Below are 20,148 nucleotides of genomic sequence, written 5' to 3'. Positions count from 1 at the left end.
CACTACTAAATATTCTTACTTGTTAGATGTTTCCTTGGAGCATATGAGACAGCTGTAGCTACTGATGATGTCCCAGTTTGTCTGTGGAATATGTTTATCTTGCTGAAGGGCTGAGTGAATCAGTGAGGTTTACAGGATATGGCTGGAGTGATTTGCCTGACCCCGGAAACTTTTTAAAGTTCCCACAAACAGTGCATAAATTGACATACTCAGATGGATGACACCAGAGAATATACACCAGCTCATGAAAAAAAGACTTTGCTCCATAAGTTCAATAAATGGGGACTTCGGCCGATATACCAACTGTGCCCTTCCTAGAATTGAAAGATCTAAAGATGGTAGTGCACACACTGGTAACCTTATGGTTGGACTTCTGAAGTGTACTGTTCATTAAATGGCTACCTCTGTAACAAGCTTGAAAACTCTAGTGAGGCCAAAATGTAGCAGCCAGATTTATTATGGGAACACCTAGGAGTGAGCATATTACATCTCTACTAAAATTACTCATTGGTTGCCAATTAGTTCCTGGGCAGCGCAAACAGTATTGGTTATGACCTTTAAACCCTACATGATTTGGGACCAGGTTATCTACAGAATGGCCATCTCCTGTATAATCTACCCCAAACACTCAGGTCCTCTTACTCCTGCTTACTCCAACAAGCCAAAACTTTACTGGCAGACATCACATAGAGGACATTTTCATCGACCACCCCAAGACTGTAGGATGACTTACCAGAAGAGATTTAACAGTTAAATGAACTGTCAAACTGCAAGACACAATTAAAGACATTTCTCTTCTAGCAGGCCTACACAGTCAATTTTGAACAATGATCTTTAATAAGTATTGGTGTTTTAATTTGTGTTCTATGTTTTTTTATATTTGTATTTTTATGGTCCTCTATTTCATCTATGTATTCTATCTATGTTGTACCCCATTTTGAGTTGTAAGAAGTGGTGGGTAATAAATAGAATTGATGATGATGATGATGATGATGATGATGATGATGATACACAAAAAGCTTTCGAACAACTATGTTCGTTATCAGATGAACCACATATGTTTTTGAGCAGTAAAAAGGTGAAGAGGTATGATGGCATGCATTAATCTTGTGCTTCTGTGAAGTGCTTTGCTGTTTGGGTAGAAAGCTAAAATTAAATACTTTTGTAGTTGGTTTACCAAATAATTGTCAGCCAAGATCTGTTGCATAGTGACTTTAATGTCCTTTTTGGATTTGTCCTTGTTTGATTATCTTTTTTTCTTTTGTTAATTTTTTGTCTTTTAGGTTCAAGAATGGTTATGTTTAAATTGCCAGATGCAAAGAGCTTTGGGGATGGACATGACCACAGCTCCCCGCTCCAAAAGCCAGCAGCAGCTACATTCCCCTTCACTTTCCCCATCTCATTCCCCAGCCAAACAGCCACCACCACAGCCGCAAGCAGCAATAGGACCAGAGAAACAACCAGGAACTATGCAGCCAGGCCTCAGGCCAGGTGCTGGTGCTGTGCAGCCGGAAACTCCCAAACCACCCCCAGCTTCAGCACAGAGGGAACCACACAGCCAAGTCCAGCCAAAACCTGCTGCTCCTCAGGAAGTGGTGAGGTCTTCTCCTCAGCATCAGCAAGCAAAGCCTTCATCCACTGATCAGAGAAAGACTGTGGGAGATTCCCCAGCTAAAACTCCAGCCCCACCTCCTGGCACTGGGGCACCAGAGCAACCCCAAGAGGGCCTCACTGGAAAGCTCTTTGGATTTGGGGCTTCTCTCTTGACCCAAGCAAGCACACTTATGTCTGTCCAGCCAGAGGCCACCCCACCGAGTCAGCAATCCCCTGGCAAAGTGCCTCCAAAAATTGTCTTCAGTGATGGCAGCAAAGAAGCTGGCACAAAAGCCCCAGGCACTGCACCTGGAACGCAGGGTAAGGCTGGAACTATCCCAGCAGCAAAGCCAGTGAAAGCAGAACAAGTAATCAAGCCAAAGGAAGTGCCGAAAGAAAGGGTCTTATGCCCCCTCTGCAAAGTGCAGCTCAATGTGGGCTCTGGGGAACCTTCCAACTATAATAATTGTACATCCTGTAAGCAGCGGGTCTGCAACATGTGTGGATTCAATCCAACACCTCATCTGGTGGAGGTAAGAGGACTTCCCATTCACTGTAATTTATTGTAAAAAAAATTGCATCCATAACTGCATTGGAAAGCAACATGTATATTGTGATGGATTTGGATGAAGTTTGTGTTGACATTGATTTGTTGGGTCTAATTGACAGCAGCGGTAATATGATAAAAAGCAAGTGATTTGTTCAGTTTCCCATTTGACCACACCTTTTTGTTGGGCTAGCGTTTGCTGAGAATTGAGTGATAGTGTTGTCTTGCGCAATGAAAGATAGCATAATGGCAACTGCAGTGTGCAGTTTTCAATGGGTTAGCCATATTATTCTTCTGTAGCAGAAATAGCAAAGAGTTTTGTGATTTTAAAGATCAATCAAGTTTTATTAGGTGTAACATTTAATGGATTTCAGCAGCATCTGAAAACATGAGGTGAGGTCCACAAAATTCTGTGCCCCATAAACCTATAAGTTTTAAAGGGCATAAGAATTTTAGTTGTTTTTGGAACAGGCATATAAAAAAGAACACAAAGAAGATGCAGATAGGTGGTAAGAAATGTTTTTGATTTGGTTGCAGTTTTGCTCCACTTGTTTTAGATAGCAAATTGAAAGAGTGGTCTATAATGGGCCCAGGCTGTGGCGCAGGCTGGTGAGCAGCCAGACAGCTGCAGCCAGCTGCAACAAATCACTCTGACCAAGAGGTCATGAGTTCAAGACCAGCTTGGAGCCTATGTTTGTCTTGTCTTTGTTCTATGTTAAAGGCATTGAATGTTTGCCTTATATGTGTAACTAGCTGTGCCCGGCCACGCGTTGCTGTGGCGAAGTCTGGTGGTATGGGAAATAAAGTATTGAGGAATTGGTGGTAGTTAAGGTCAAGGGTAAAGGTTTTCCCCAGAGATTAAGTCCAGTCGTGTCTTACTCTGGAGGTTGGTGCTCATCTCCATTTCTAAGCCGAAGAGCCGGCGTTGTCCGTAGATTCCTCCAAGGTCATGTGGGATGACTACATGGAGCGGCGTTACCTTCCCGCCGGAGCAGTACCTATTGATGCACTCACATTTGCATGTTTTCGAACTTCTGGGTTGGCAGAAGCTGGGGTTAACAGTGGGGGCTCTCTCCGCTCTCCCAATTCAAACCTGTGGCCTTTCGGTCCAGAAGTTCAGCAGCTCAGTGCTTTAACATGCTGTGCCATCAGGGGATATTATTTCCTAAAGGTTGTGAATATACAATATTTCTGATTGGTTTTTTTTTGTTTGTTGGAGGCAAGTATGAATGCTGCAATTAGGAAAAATGATTAGAATGTAATGGCCTTGCTGCTTTAAAGCCTGGCTGTTTCCTCCCTGAGTGAATTTTTTGTTGGGAGGTGTTAGCTGGCCCTGATTGTTTCCTGTCTGGAATTCCCTTGTTTTCAGAGTGGTGTTGTTTGCGATATTTTATGTGCTTCTACTGTCTGTGGCCCTGAGAAAATAGAGGATTTTCCAGACTTTGATGATGGGAATACTTTGTTGGGAGGTGTTAGCTGGCCCTGATTCTTTCCTGTTTGGAATTCCCTTGTTTTCAGAGTGGTGTTGTTTGCGATATTTTATGTGCTTCTACTGTCTGTGGCCCTGAGAAAACAGGATTTGCCAGACTTTGATGATGGGAATACTTTGTTGGGAGGTGTTAGCTGGCCCTGATTGTTTCCTGTGTGGAATTCCCCTGTTTATTTACTGTCCTGGTTTTAGAGATTATATTGTTCTTCATTATTCTATCCCAGTAATTATTTCATATTAAAGAAGAATCTCACTTATCCAACATTCGCTTATACAATGTTCTGGATTATCCAACGCAGTCTGCCTTTTCATAATCAATGTTTTTGTAGTCAGTGTTTTAAATTCATTGTGATATTTTAGTGGTAAATTTGTAAATACAGTACAGTAGAGTCTCACTTATCCAACATAAACGGGCCGGCAGAACGTTGGATAAGTGAATATGTTGGATAATGAGGAATTAAGGATAACCCTATTAAACATCAAATTAAGTTATGATTTTGCAAATTAAGCACCAAAACATCATGTTAGACAACAAATTTGTCAGAAAAAGTAGTTCAGTACACAGTAATGCTATATAGTAATTACTGTATTTATGAATTTAGCACCAAAATATCACGATATATTGAAAGCATTGACTACAAAAATGCGTTGGATAATCCAGAACGTTGGATAAGCGAGTGTTGGATAAGCGAGACTCTACTGTAAATAATAAATAGCATTACTGCGCATGGAACTACTTTTTCCTGTCAAATTTGTTGTATAATAGGATGTTTTGGTGCTTAATTTGTATAACGATTACCTAATTTGATGTTTAATTGGCTTTTCCTGAATCCCTTCTTATTATCCAACATATTCACTTATCCTGCCGGCCTGTTTACGTTGGATAAGTGAGACTCTACTGTATATTTCTAATCTTATATTATCTGCTTAGAACTGGATTATATGAGGCCCCTTCTTCACAGCTGTATAAAATGCACACGGAAGTGGATTATATGGCAGTGTGGAGTCAAGATAATCCAGTGCAAAGCAGATAATATAAGATTCTAAATGGGTTATATAGCTGTGTTGAAGGGCCTGGAGTCTACACTGCCATATAATTCAGTGCAAATTAGATAATCTGTGGAAGAAGTCTAAGTGAGGCCTAAATCTGCCTGTCCCCTAACTGAAACCTGGCTGTCCCTTGGTTGCTAGGCAACCAAGTGGGCAGAGATTAGCCCTCTAAACTGGCAGCAATTGGATAAAAAAAAAATTATTGTTCTCCCTCTAATTAGGACTTTATTTTTCTTTTCTTTTTGTTGTATCAACCTTGAGGCGTGGATGATGGGTTGTGTTGTCAAATTTTGAGGTTGGGGGGCCTGTACTTTTGTTGTTTTGTGAATTGCCGTGATGCCATCACTCTTTTATGTATATATAGATGTGATCCGCCCTGAGTCCCCTTCGGGGTGAGAAGGGTGGAATATAAATACTGTAAATAAATAATAAATAAATAATTCAGTGGAAGAAACCATGACAATATACTCATTGGTTGCCAAAGAGAAAATAAGTAATAGTTGGCCTGTTAAATATATGGATGCTGGGGTTGGCTTTGTGGGACTGTAAGTAAGGGCAGAAAAACAGCAAGTAGGGAAAACTCTTTATCTACCTATAGTTTTTTAGTACCACATTGACATCTATTTCATTTTCTTCAGGGGGAAAACTGTGCTTATCATACATTCTAGACTTGGGCTTTTAGTATTTATAAGAATAAAAAATATGGAAATAAATGAGTCAACCACCATTTCCTAATGACCCCGGTGGCACAGTGTGTTAAAGTGCTGAGCTGCTGAACTTGCAGACCAAAAGGTCGCAGGTTCGAATCCGGGGAGCAGAATGAGCGCCCGCTGTTAGCCCCAGCTTCTGCCAACCTAGCAGTTCGAAAACATGGAAATGTGAGTAGATCAATAGGTACCTCTTCAGTAGGAAGCTAACAGTGTTCCATGCAGTCATGCTGGTCACATGACCTTGGAGGTGTCTACGGACAATGCTGGCTCTTCAGCTTAGAAATGGAGATGAGCACCAACCCCCAGAGTCGGATACAACTGGACTTAACATCAGGGGAAACCTTTACCTTTACCTTATTTCTAACTTTATATATGAAGATGACTTGTGCCTGGAAAGTGTCCTGCAGATCTCAGAAGGGAGTCTAGTGCACTATAAAATGTAAAAGGTAAATTTTAGTGGAAAATTGTATGGCCATATTTATCCAACATTCACTTATCCAATGTTCTGGATTATCCAACGCAGACTGCTTCCCATCCAGATCACAGCTGTTTCTCTAGGCAGTAAGGACTGAACTTTTCGTGGATTTAACTTCTGACAATGTGTTACTGTAACTTCATTTTATGCAATTCTATCTTCATTTGTAGTCAATTTTTTAGTAGTCAATGTTTTTGTAGTCAATGTTTTCAATACATTATGATGTTTTGGTGCTAAATTTCCTTATTTCCTCCTTATTATCCAATGTTTTTGTTTATCCAACATTCTGCCGGCCCGTTTATGTTGGATAAGTGAGACTCTACTGTATTTGGAAAGCGAACATGCACCACTTCTACATGAAAAAGTGCTAGTGAATTGGAGATGACTGTGTTAAACTGCAAGCTCCACTATGAATATGATCAGGATGAACAGAAATTCAGAATACTCTTTCATTATTTTTGTCAATGCCAGATATTCTAATCATTATTAGAAAACTCGTAGCTGCAGATTATGATTTCAATAATCAGAAAAATGTACAGCTAAAATCAACCACCCAGTCTGTAGATCAGCAACAAACAGCCTGTCACCCTTTAGATGTATTGGACTGAAATAATCCTTTTAACATCACATTGGCTGTCCTACTTAGGTATGATGCAGTTTGCAGCATCTTGAGGATCACCCATTATCCACTCCTTCTAAGGGGACATCTGCATTGACAATTTAGGTCAATATGAGTTTGGATCAGTCTGTGGGCAGCCCCAAAATGAACATGGGCTGATTCGGTTTCACCTGGGGAAAGCCTCTTAATGCAGCTGCATTCCTATTTAAAATAACTCAGGACAAAACTTGATGATACGGCTTCCTAGCTTATGCCTGGAAGCTGCTGTGTGTCGAGACTCACCTGGTATTAAGGGCTGAAATTTATCAAACCAACAGAAGGCGATCCAAGACCATATTTCGTTGTAAGAAAAACTAAGCCCTGAGTCTTTCAAAAGTCTGTCCAACAAAATTGTAGCACATAACTGGACTAAAAAGGGACACAAGTCAAGGTCAAAAGTCAAACTAAGGCTGACAAGTCAAGTATTACAAAGCCAGGCCAGGAGCAAGAATAAACAGTAGCCAAGGTTGTAGACCATTAGTCAGATGCCAGAAACTTATTGAGAATTCACAAGTTCAAGGGTACAAACCAAAATTCAAGTCCATAAATCAAATCAGAAAGTCAGTTCAGAAATCAGAGTCATGGAATAAGGCTATAATAGAGTTCAGAACAGGATTATAGGAACAACAGGGTCCAGCACAAGATTAGAAGAACAAGGTCAGAGTCTGGAATTCTAAATCAAGGGGCAGCAGAGCCAAGATCCATAACAAGGGCATCAAGTTACAATGTTACCTGCTACTAAAGAGCTATCTCTTCCAGACCATTTTTAATCAAGAGATCTCAGCTTCTGCTCATTTCAGCAAGCCTTCACAGATAATCCCAGAAGCCTGTGATGCTTTCCTTGAGGAGGAGGTGAGGTTAACCCCTTCTAAGCTTGCTGCAACACTCAGAAGGTTCCTCCTCTGATGGAGACCTGTTCCAAGTAGCAACCAGACAAACTGGTGACCATGACACCAGTCCCTCTTTCTGGGGGTGAGACAACAGGAAGTGAAAAAAAATCTACCACTCAGAAGGAAAATCCACTACTATAATAGTTATCATGGGGAAAAGGGGTTTCCACTGAAACTTTATCACCAATCCTTGTTTACACAAGTCAAATTTTCAAAATCCAAATATCACAAGGACAGAAAGTGAGGTGAAATCTTCTGAACAGAGGCACAGATAGCAAAGCAAACACCACAGGGGTGTTAACCCTTCCCTATGATATCCAAAGCATGCCTGTACTTTCAAGTTCAAATTCTACATTAAAGTGAGGAGCATTTAAATCTGCTCAGTTGGGGGAAAATAGTTTGATCAAAACTGATATAATGGTTTAAATCATTTTGGCTCTTCTATGCATATTTTCCATACAAGCATGCCTCAGTTAACCAGCATTGGGAGAATGGTGGAATAGGGACAGAGAAGCATAGACTTTAGGCCAGTGGTTCTCAACCTGTGGATCCCCGGGTGTTTTGGCTTACAACTCCCAGAAATCCAGGCCAGTAGGATTTCTGGGAGTTGAAGGCCAAAACATCTGGTGACCCACAGGTTTAGAACCACTTCTTTAGACACTGGATTGCAGCAGCATATATGCAGTCAACAGTGCAGCAAATAAAGCTTAAGTTGGGAAAGAAAGTCCTTCTAGCCAACAGACAATATTCAGCAGCTCTTTCAGAATCCTTTATTTAACGTGAATGAGCACAAAAGAATAGATGACAAGATAACACTATATAACACTATTTTTGATCCTGGGTTATAAATGTCATTTCCTGATTGGGTCTATCATAAAAACATGGAAAAAGTTTATTAAGCTGCAAAAACTTCATTTTCATAGAACCTCCTACAGCACATTTTACTATAGTTTTCCAATGAATATCTCATCGAGTCTCAACCAATTCAACATGGTTTGTGGCAGCCACAAAAATGACATTTCTGGAGTATAACAACTACTTTCAAAATAAGTACCTCACAATTAAATAGGAATAACATGTTCAAACCAAGAATATTATTTTTTTCTAATTTTGTTACATAAATTTTTCTAATTTTGTAATTTTGCTTCACTAGCTATCTCCAACATGCTAAAAAAGCATAAGTCTATGTGTTTGGCCATCAAAATGAAAATAATAAGAAGTGTGGTTTGGGTAGGGGAGAGAAAAAGTAATTATTGGATGCATTTTGGAAGATCCTTTCAAGTGGTTATTACAAAGTTCCTAATGTTTTTGCTTTCCTATGCAAGGGTTACGCAATGTGTCTGTTTCATTTTGCTCTTAAGAGTTGATCTTACAAGTGTGACTTCTTCCCTACTGTAAAATGATGCTATGGATCAGTCCCTAGTTCTTGATGCTCTGGGAATCGGTATCACTGACTGCATAGCTGGTGGCCTCTAAATTACCACTGAAGATGCATGAAGATAATATTGTTAGATGCTGCACTGCTGCTGGCACATCTGTTACTTGGATGGGACATAAAATCCAATCTCTGATTAACTGGGCCAGGTCCAAGTTGCATATATCTGTTATCATCCCTCTTCCTGCCCTCCAATCTTCATCTTCCAAAATGAGAGAGTAATGGCATTATGATATATTAAGTATATATATGGCAGTTACTCACACCTTCAGATTCTTTTGGGTTAATTTTCACTGGTTAACTTTTCTGCTGTTAAACAGCTATTAAATTCCACCAGGGCTGCATTTCAATAGCAGAACTGAAGTGATATTATTTAAGATGCCCTGTCTTTAATAGAAGTTTTTCCATGGAAATCCAAGAAGCCCCTTATTCCTCACTTATCAAACTCTCTTCCTGCAATAATCAGTAGAAGCAATATAGACAGAGAATGGCAGTTAAGCGTATCTATGATTAGTTTAGCTTCACAATAGCTTTCCTATGAACCCCTTCTCTTCTGTTCTTTCACAGAGGGTAATTTTGCACATATCATGAAGGATCACGAGAAGATGTTTCATTAAACATGGTAAAACAAGTCGTGCCACACACCCAAGTTGGTTAGTTTGTTGCTGAGATTCTTTATGTTTCCAGCTTATGAGGACCCTAAGGTTTTCTTGGGAAGGTTCAGAGGTGGTTTACCTTATTCTGAGACTTGAGACTGTGGCTGGCCCAATATGCCCTGGTGGATTTCCTTGGCTGAGCAGGGATTTAAACCCTGGTCTCCAGAGTTATAGTCCCAAATCATTCTTCCATGTTCCACTTTGGCAGAAGTCTTTGACATCCTTTCACACAAGTTGCAGATTTATGGTTCCACTTTAATTTCATGGTTCTATTGTATGAGATCCTGGGGTTTTCAGTTGAGGCAGAAACATCCAGAATCCTCAGCCAGAGGACTCCTCTGGTGCCTCTGACCAAACTACAAATCCCAGGCTTCCTTAGGAAAAGGGAATTGTAGTACTATAAAAGGTTATGTGAAAAGTCTTTAAAATCCAGAACTATAGCATAGAATGGAACAGTATATGAATTCCATGTACCCAGAGAGACTAAGGAGTAGCAAAGTTGAGACCAAGGAAAGAACAGTATTGGTTAAAATGGGACAAAGAATGTTGGGGGGGGGGAGTGATACATAAGGTTAAATAGCATACAGCATAAGTAGATATCTGTTCATAATTAAATAGGTTCCTAAGTCAGGTTGACAGTTGTATTATTTCCTGGAGTGGAAATCCCCAGCAAAATTTGGGAAATTAGATACTTTAAAAGCTGCTGAAAAAGTGGGATGACAGAGGATTGTAATAGGGAGGGTCGAAGGGTATGTTGAAGCTACTGCTTGTTTGGGGAGGTGGGGTGAATCCTGCACTGATTCTGAGAAAATGAGAAAAACTCTGCAGTTCTATGCAATCATATTTGCTAATATTCATTGTTTTGATCCATGTATAATTATGTACAAGTGTGGTTAAATGTAGATGAGAGGTTTAGGCCTGAAAATGAAAAAGTTAGATAATATATCTAACTTATTGAGCTAGCAGGGCTTCAGGGGAAGAGAGAGGGAGAGAGAAAGCAAAAGTGAAGACTTCAAACATGCTTGCTGGTCTGATTATTCTTATACTTAGGAAACTTAGGAAGATAGGAAACTGCCAATTCCGGAATCAGACAGCAGTCCCTCAGGCCTAGACAGGGAGCATCAACTGGAGATTCCTTCTGTTGCAAGATCCATCTAAATAGTAACAAGGCCTAGTCCTGATCAGATGTATCTAGTGGAGTGTGATTCAGACTATTGACATTTGACTAGTCCAGGGTATCCTGATGATTCCCACAGCAGAGGTGGAATGTATATACAGGCAGTCCCCTGTTAAGAACATGGGTGAGACAACAGGAAGTGAGAGAAATCTACCCCTCGTAAGGGAAATTCACTCCTGACAGAGTTATCATGAGGGAAAAGTGTATCCACTGATACTTTATCACCAAGCCTTGTTTCCATAAGCCAAATTTTTCAAAATGCAACTATCACAAGGACAGAAAGTGAGGTGAAATTTTCTGAACAGGGGCACAGATAGCAGCCCTTCCCTATTCTATCCAAAGTGTGTGTGTGTATCTGGAGTGACACTGAAAAAATGTACCTTTTCAACTTACATACAAATTCAACTTAAGAACAAACTTGGGATATGCTTGTATAGGCTTTTTTTGGTCTAAGCCCAGCACTCTTACAGATAATATACTGTATCAGTCCAATATAGGAGTACTTTGGAGTGCTGGCCCTTCTTACCCATCTTGACAGTATCAGTGCAAGCCATGTGCCTGTGCTTTTAGATGAATTTAGATTAATCTATGCAGCAAATACTATGTGCTTCTGTTGATTGCATTTAAAAACCTACATGGTTGAAAAATAAAAGAACCTGTGCTCAGTTATAGCCCATATGAACTTGCTCCTTTGTTAACATTAAAAATTAATGTTCAACAGCAGCTCTATCGGCTTGTGTAGCTGCTTTCTATACTCACAGAAAAACAGAATGTAGCTGTACTGCTGGGTGGTTCTTTTTCTGCTTATACAGTGTCTGTTCAAAAGCTAATTTTAATTGTAGACCAAGAAATAAACCAAAGACTACCCAGAAAACTAAAAAAGGCAGCATCATTTTCTGCACAAGGAAAGGAAAGCTGCTGAGCTTCCGAGGTTCTTTTATTTGTTTCAAATTTACAGTTGCATCAATATTTGTAATTAAAATTGTATTTATATTGGCTCTGAAAGATGGAGATCTGTCATGTAAATTCTGTGATTTTAATTTAAGGTGATAATCATCTTGGTTTGTTGCAGCAAAAACAAAGTCTCATGGGGTTTAAAATATTAATAGCACAGTCCTTGTTAGAGTGAGGATGGAGCTAACAAGGAAAAAGGGATGAGCATGTTTCCTCACCTTTGTCTTTCCAGTGAAACTAACAGAACTGCTGTGTGGCTGCTTTGTGGATCCAGTATGAAACTGTGTGCAAGATAACGAGGAAGGTTGGGGTTTAATAAACCTAAGGCCATCCCAAAGGCCATGGAAGCCTTCCCCGATAAGAAAACAGTTGCCAGTACATCTATGTTTAGAAAATGTTCTGAAGCAATTCAGGGGTATTGTTGCAAATCAACTGTCCGGTTAATAAGAATATTTGGACTCCAGTGGAGGTTAAGATTGCTCTATCCATCACCCATCATTATCACCACTGAAGTTCCCCATCCCCATGGACCCCAGATAAATGATTTGAGCCTGGTTATATTACCTGTTTGAAAATTATTATTATTATTATTATTATTATTATTATTATTATTATTGGTATTGTTATTTGTATCCTGCTTTTTCTCTTTTAGAGGAGACACAAACAGTTTATAATGTTTTTAAAAATGTACAATTTAAAACTGAAAACACAGCAATATGTTTTTTAAAAAATAAACTTAGGAGTATTAAAAATGAACAGTTAAAATGATTTAAATATTTTATGAACTATTAAAAGCACCCTCTGTTTCAGTCTTAAAAACGTCCTTCTTCAAAAGCCTACTTGAAAGATTTTAACCTGCGCCTGGAAGGACAGCAGGGAGGGGGCCATTTCAGTTTCCCTAGGCAAGGAGTTCCAGAGTCAACAGCAGCCACCAAGAAGGCCCACCAATGTTCTCACCAATTGAGCTTTCAATGGTGGTAGGACCAAGAGGAGAGCCTCCCCTGAGGAGTTCAGGGCCCAGGCAGGTTTGTACAAGAAGATGTAATCTGCCAAATAGCCTGGATCTGAGCCTTACGGGGATTTATAGGTTATGACCAACACTTTGAATTGTACCCAAAACCTATCTTCTCTGAATTTTCTGATTTTCTTATAAAGCCGTTGGCAGCTATTTCTGCATTTTCTAGTGGTCAGTTCTACATTTTAATTATGTATTTTGTAAAGTACAATACTTTCTTTGGTTTGTTCTTAAGTTACATAATGAAGCATGTCTCCAACATTAATTAAGGAGTGGAATGTGCCTCCGGTATCAGATATATGCAAAATGGTGCATTAAATTGAAAATTCATGCACTGAACATAAGGAGTCCTCCCGTATATAAGAGAATAGATTGAATGATGTTTTTGATCCTGCCCCAAGTTAATTTTGATACAGTAGAGTCTCACTTATCCAAGCCTCGCTTATCCAAGCTTCTGGATTATCCAAGTCATTTTGTAGTCAATGTTTTCAATATATCATGATATTTTGGTGCTAAATTCGTAAATACAGTAATTACAACATAACATTACTGCGTATTGGACTACTTTTTCTGTCAAATTTGTTGTATAACATGATGTTTTGGCACTTAATTTGTAAAATCATAACCTAATTTGATGTTTAATAGGCTTTTCCTTAATCCCTCCTTATTATCCAAGATATTCGCTTATCCAAGCTTCTGCCGGCCCATTTAGCTTGGATAAGTGAGACTCTATTGCATTTTTATAAGATTTATTTGGTTATCTTGACATCATCCAAATTCTTGATAAAATGATTACATTGTCCATTTATTTGGAATTTGATAAGTCAATAATTCCTCAGAACCACCTTAGAAAAGCCCTGTGTTGTGTAAAACCTTTTTCAGATTGTTTTCAGTGAGAGAGGGAGGGAGGGAGGGAGGGCAAGAGAGAGAGAGAGAGAGAGAGAGAGAGAGAGAGAGAGAGAGAGAGAGTGAGTTATGGATAGGATCTGCAGGAGACCTGAACTTATTTTGCAAAAAGCAGAGCCATAGATTGCAGCTCTTTCTTTTTTTCTGCAGAAGTGTTACACTGCAGCTGTTTCCTTCCTTATCTGTCCTGGCTCCACAGTCGAGGAGGTCAGTAGATGCTGTCCTGACATAACAGAAGCCTGAACTGTTGAGGGAGATGAACCCACTTGAAACTGTTAATGGATAATGCAGGCAGTTCTCCCAATGTAATGTAGGTTTCTATTCCAGGTAGTACTGTGGGTTGGTCTCTCAAACATGCTGGGTACAATATATTTCAAGAATTTCCACACATGATCAAAATGGGAAGGCTTGACTGGTGAGAGTGACATGCTACTCTGTGAAGCAGAAGATTTGGGGGAAAGCACTGCCACGTAACAATCACATTCAGAAACAGCAAAGTAAATGCAAACTGAAATGAAAGGGACTTAGCTTTAGCCTTCGAGGTAAAGAAAGATGGGAACTGGATGTGACACATAGGATTATAGCCAAGGGCATTGCCTGAGCCTGTTTCACAGAGGCAGTGAACTCCCATCTACCTGCTACTGTCAGTGCTGAAAAGCAAATTTCTAATTGTGCTGTAAAGAAGAGTGGTGGCTGTACTAGTTAACTAGATACTTGAAGCAACTACAGAGAACACCTTTTATCCCCCTATGGCAAGCTCCGTTTTAGAATAGCAGCAGTTGGTCTGATGATCTCCAGATGTTTTTGTACTACAACTCCTGCAACCCATGGTAGGTAACAGGTTGTCTATTCCTGCTATAGAATAGGTGAAATGACATTTCCAGGCCCATGCAACTTGTTCCTAATGTCTTCTCAGGCCTGAAGTGGAAGGAAATTGGTGAGAGGCTGGCTAGGCAACAAAGGAATTACACAAAGCAAAAGAGTAATGAAGGAAATGGAGCATTGTTTGGCAGAATGTTAAAATGCTAAAATATCCTAAGGAAAAAGGCAGAATTTGTTCAATTTAGATTTTCCCACAAGGAGAACTGTGTATATCCATGTTTCAGCAGAGACCTTTGTAAAGAGTTTATGTTGCAAGTCAAGATTGATAAAGGGCTAGTCAGGAATCACCTAGTTAACCTAAATGAGTTCATATCTGCAGGGCCAAATGCATCCTAGGATGTTGAAGGAATATGTGGTCGTACTTGCAAAATCACTTGTCATCATTTCTGAGAAATCTCAAAGAATGGGTGGAGTGCCAGAGGACTGGATATGAGTAAATGATTCCTCAATAGCAAGACAAATATTAAAACAAATATAGGAATCTGTCTGCAAGTATCTTGATGCCAATGAAGTGATTAGTAGAAACAGCATTGGTTTGTCAAGAACAAATTCTACCAAAATGACTATATATATCCATTTTAAATAGGGTCAGTATTTTAGTAGATAGTGGGGATTATAGGATGTCATTCAGCTGGATGTCAGTAAAGCATTTGATAAGGTACTCCATGATATTTTGATTAGCAAACTGATTAAATATGGACTATATGGAAACGTTTTCAGATAGATCCATAATTGATTGGAAAACTGTGCTGAAAGAGTTGTCATTGGTGGCTGTGCTCCTATTTGGATCTCAAGTGGAGTCCTGCCAGTTCTGTCCTAGAGCCAACATTCTTCAGTATTTTTATCAAGAGATTTAAATGATGGGATGGGGGAATCCTTATCAAATTTGCAGATGACAGAAAACTAGGACTAGCCAACACATTGTAAAGATAAGAACAGCTTTCAAAAAGACCTTGATAAATTATGTAGAGAACTGAAATAAAATAAATAAAATAACATTCAACAGAGACAAATTTAAAATTCTATACTTAGATCACAAAAGCTCCACAGGTTGCCAGTCTGCTACCGAGTACAATTCCAAGTGCTGGCTTTAGCCTATAAAGCCCTAAATGGTTCTGGCCTAACTTACCTGTTCAAATGTATTTTCCCCCTGTGAACCACCTCAGAGATTAAGATCATCTGTGGAGGCCCTGCTCTTTGTCCTGTCTGCTTCACAAGCGCGACTGGTGGGGATGAGAAACACGGCCTTCTCAGTGGTGGCCCCTCGGCTGTGAAACTCCCTCCCCATCAACATTAGATTAGCCCTCTACCTCCTCGCCTTCAGAAGGAAAGTAAAACCTGGCTCTTGGATCAGGCTTTCGGAGAATAGCACAGTGCAGTAATAGATTTGGAATATGTGTAATGACTACGGAATGGCCTTAGACTACGATTTCTGGGTGGCATGATTTTAATATTGAATGTAATGTTTTAAATGCATAATATGTATTAATTTTAATTCAATTTATTTTAAGCATGTTTTGTATGTGTTTAAGGCATTGTATAATTGGGGTTGTTGTGTGTTGTGTGTTTTCTGGGCAGGCATCCTCAGAGGTTGTGAACATGGCCATATAGCATGGAAAACACACAACAACCCTGTGATTTCGGCCATGAAAGCCTTTGACAACACATTGTATAATTGCCTTATGTAAGCCGTGCCCTGTGAGTGTGTCTGCATGTCTCCCTCTTTTCCCGACCAAGGTCCGTGGGGTCCTAACACCCGTCCTCTCTTCCTCTTATTTCCAGGGTTTTTTTAGACTAGCTTGGGTACCTGGCGATTCCCAGGTTATTTGAAAGAGGCATTGTTTGTTTTTTGGAAGTTAATATCATATGTTACACACACTATGTCTTAGGAAAAACTCAGTCTTTCCTTTTGTTTTTTATGTATGCTCCCATGAGAAAATGTATAACGATGTGATTGAACTACAATTTCCAAAAATCTTGGGTCAACCCTCCCAAAACTCCCCCAGGATTCACAGTGGCCATGTTGGGTATGTATATCAAGTTTGGTCCAGATACATTATCAGCTGAGTTCAGTGTTCTCTGGATAAGAGTGAACTACAACTCCCAGAATCCCAGGGCAATCCATACCTCACAACCTCTGAGGATGCCTGCCATAGATGTGGGCGAAACGTCAGGAGAGAATACTTCTGGAACATGGCCACACAGCCCGAAAGACATACAACAACCCTGTGATCCCGGCTATGAAAGCCTTCGACAACATGTTTACCCTTTACCTTAACTACCACCAGTTCCTCAATACTTTATTTCCCATACCACCATACTTCGCCACAACAAAGCGTGGTCGGGCACAACTAGTATATATAATATATAATTATTAAAACTATAAATCCCAGCAACTACAACTCCCTACTCAATTAATTAATTAACAAAACATTCAGTCACCAACTACAACTCCCAAAACAAGGGATTAAAAATTAAACATGTACAGTAGAGTTTCACTTATCCAACATAAGTAGGCCGGCAGAACGTTGGATAAGCAAATATGTTGGATAATAAGGAGAGATTAAGAAAAAGCCTATTGAACATCAAAATAGGTTATGATTTTACAAATTAAGCACCAAAACATCATGTTGGACAACAAATTTGACAGAAAAAGTAGTTCCATGCGTAGTAATGCTATGTAGTAATTACAGTGGAGTCTCACTTATCCAACACTCGCTTATCCAATGTTCTGGATTATCCAATGCATTTTTGTAGTCAATGTTTTCAATATATCGTGAGAGGGCCAGCTAACACCTCCCAACAAAGTATTCCCATCATCAAAGTCTGGTAAATGCTCTGTTTTCTCACGGCCACAGATGGCAGAAGCACATAACATATCGCATAGAACACCACTCTGAAAACAAGGGAATTCCATACAGGAAACAATCAGGGCCAGCTAACACCTCCCAACAAAAAAATTCACTCAGGGAGGAAACAGCCAGGCTTTAAAGCTGCAAGGCCTTTACATCCTTATCATTTTTCCTAATTGCAGCATTCATACTTGCCTCTAACAGACAAAAAAAAACCAATCAGAAATATTGTATATTCACAACCTTTAGGAAATAATATCCCCTGATGGCACAGCGTGTGAAAGCGCTGAGCTGCTGAAATTCTGGACCGAAAGGCCGCAGCAGGTTTGAATTGGGGGACCAGAGTGAGCCCTCACTGTTAGCCCCAGCTTCTGCCAACCCAGAAGTTCAAAAACATGCAAATGTGAGTCTATCAATAGGTACTGCTCCAGCGGGAAGGTAACGCCACTCCATGCAGTCATCCCACATGACCTTGGAGGAGTCTACGGACAACGCTGGCTCTTTGGCTTAGAAATGGAGATGAGCACCAAACCCCAGAATCAGACATGACTGGACTTAATCTCAGGAGGAAAACATTTACCCTTTAGGGTTGTTGTATGTCTTTCGGGCTGCGTGGCCATGTTCCAGAAGTATTCTCTCCTGACGTTTCGCCCACATCTATGGCAGGCATCCTCTGAGGTTGTGAGGTCTGTTGGAAACTAAGCAAGAGAGGTTTATATATCTGTGGAAGGTCCAGGGTGGGAGAAAGAATTCTTGTCTGTTGGAGGCAAGTGTGAATGTTGCAATTAATCACCTTGATTAGCAGTGAAAAGCCTTGCAGCTTCAAGGTCTGGCTGATTCCTACCTGTGGGAATCCTTTGTTGGGAGGTGTTACCTGGTTGTTTCATGTCTGGAATTCCCGTTTTCAGAGTGTGTTTCTTTATTTACTGTCCTGATTTTGGAGTTTTAAAATGCTGTTTGCCAGATTTTGTTCATTTTCATGGTTTCCTCCTTTCTGTTGATATTGTCCACTTGCCTCCTCAAAGATTGTGAGTTATATTGGAAACTAAGCAAGTGGGATTTATATATCTGTGGAAGGTCCAGGGAGGGAGAAAGAACTCTTGTCTGTTGGGGGCAAGTGTGAATGTTGCAGCTTCAATGATTAGCTTTTTTTGTCTTGTTGAGGTTGTCAGGTATCCAGAGCAGTGATCGCAACGTCCAGGAAGTAAGGGAGAATTGGGCGATCTCTGCTGTGTGCACGCGCACAGCAGAGATCGCCCAATTCTCCCTTACTTCCTGGACGCAGCCGCAGGTCGCCAGGGTGATCTGCGGCCGCATCCAGGAACTAAGGGCAAATTGGGCAATCTCAGCTGTGTGCGTGCACACAGCAGAGATCGCCCAATTCTCCCTTCCTAGACGCGGCCGCAGGTCGCCAGGGCGATCTGCGGCCGCATCCAGGAACTAAGGGCGAATTGGGCGATCTCTGCTGTGTGCGTGCACACAGCAGAGATCGCCCAATTCTCCCTTAGTTCCGGGACGCAGCCGCAGGTCGCCAGGGCGATCTGCGGCCGCGTGCAGGAACTAAGGGTGAATTGGGCGATCTCTGCTGTGCGCGTGCACACAGCAGAGATCGCCCAATTCTCCCTTCCTGGACGCGGCCGCAGGTCGCCAGGGCGATCTGCAGCCGCGTCCAGGAACTAAGGGCGAATTGGGCGAACTCTGCTGTGGCACCAGCGCCCGAGGCCGCTGCTTCAGCAGCTTCATATGTTCAACCGGCCCTGGTTATAAGGCTCCTCAGCTCCTCCTCACTTTCAGCCATCAGAGTAGTATCATCTGTGTATCTAAGGTTGTTAATGTTTCTTCCAACAATTTTAACTCCAGCCTTGGATTTGTCAAGCCCCGCATGTTGCATGATGTGTTCTACATACAAGTTGAATAGGTAGGGTGAAAGTATACAGCCCTGTCGTACTAGGATGTATGTGTGCACATATCCTTCTCCTACATTGTTATTATTATATTTATTATATTTATTTATACCCCGCTTTATCTCCCCTGAAGGGGACTCATAAACACTTTCAAATCACATGCTATCTCTGCATATGTTTGAGGAGAGGAAGAGAAAGATTGTTCCATATGAATCCCTTGGCACTAAAATTCTTAATATAAACAACAGATGCATCAAATCTCAAAGGATATTTCACAACTTCCCTCCCTAGGCAGCTTCTTGTCTTTAGCTACAAAGTTGACTATTTAGATCTCTTGGGAGCCCATTTTAAGCAACAGAAACAGACCCATTGTAGACTTGCACTTCCTTTTCCCCTGGGGAGAAAAATCCATGTAGTTCCACATCTCTCTGACCAACAGAAGGCAGTAAGGCCATAGACTTTTTGTTTAAGTCTATGGCAAAACACTGCAAATTGTGCAATTTACATTATATAGGTCGCTATTCAAACTCCATGAAGAAAAAGCTACCCAGCTCCAAAGAATGAGAGAGGAAGTAAGAAAACAAATCTGATCACAGTCACATATTTAACATTTAATTCGTAATATTGTTGCAGCCCCTTCTCTGGAGGGCTTACTGTCTACACTAAACTGGCAATACAGAGGTTGGGGTCTGTCATATAAGCAATGGGAATGAGATAAGGAAGAATTGGGTATAATTTAAAGCATGGTTTAAGCTAGTTCAGGAAGCTTCTAGGAAAGAAATTGGTCTTGAGGAATCAGAGAAATAGCTTGATGAAAAGGGGAGACTGTTCCATATGTAGACAAGAGGTGTGAGGGCAAATGGCATGGAACAGATCTCCATGTAAAGACTAGGAAGAGTAATGTAGAATCAAAGGGGAAGTTGGTCTAATGGGAAGATCAGATTTTTTTATGTGT

At 40.5% G+C, this 20,148-nt stretch overlaps 1 protein-coding gene across 1 annotated transcript in view; it reads left to right on the top strand.

Annotated features, from left to right (window-relative positions):
• The window catches only part of LOC100567769 (acylamino-acid-releasing enzyme), a 331,395-nt gene that overhangs the window by 89,709 nt on the left and 221,538 nt on the right, over nucleotides 1-20,148 (top strand). Inside the window, exon 3 of the mRNA XM_008105032.2 lies at nucleotides 1,284-2,126. Coding sequence (XP_008103239.2) covers nucleotides 1,284-2,126 — 843 coding nt within the window. The remainder of the gene's footprint in view (nucleotides 1-1,283; nucleotides 2,127-20,148) is intronic.

The sequence above is a fragment of the Anolis carolinensis genome, chromosome 2 (assembly GCF_035594765.1).
Source record: "Anolis carolinensis isolate JA03-04 chromosome 2, rAnoCar3.1.pri, whole genome shotgun sequence".
In the NCBI taxonomy this organism is placed as follows: Eukaryota; Metazoa; Chordata; class Lepidosauria; order Squamata; family Dactyloidae; genus Anolis; species Anolis carolinensis.
The sequence above is the reverse complement of the archived record's forward strand: the minus strand, read 5'-3'. Positions and strand labels throughout refer to the sequence as shown.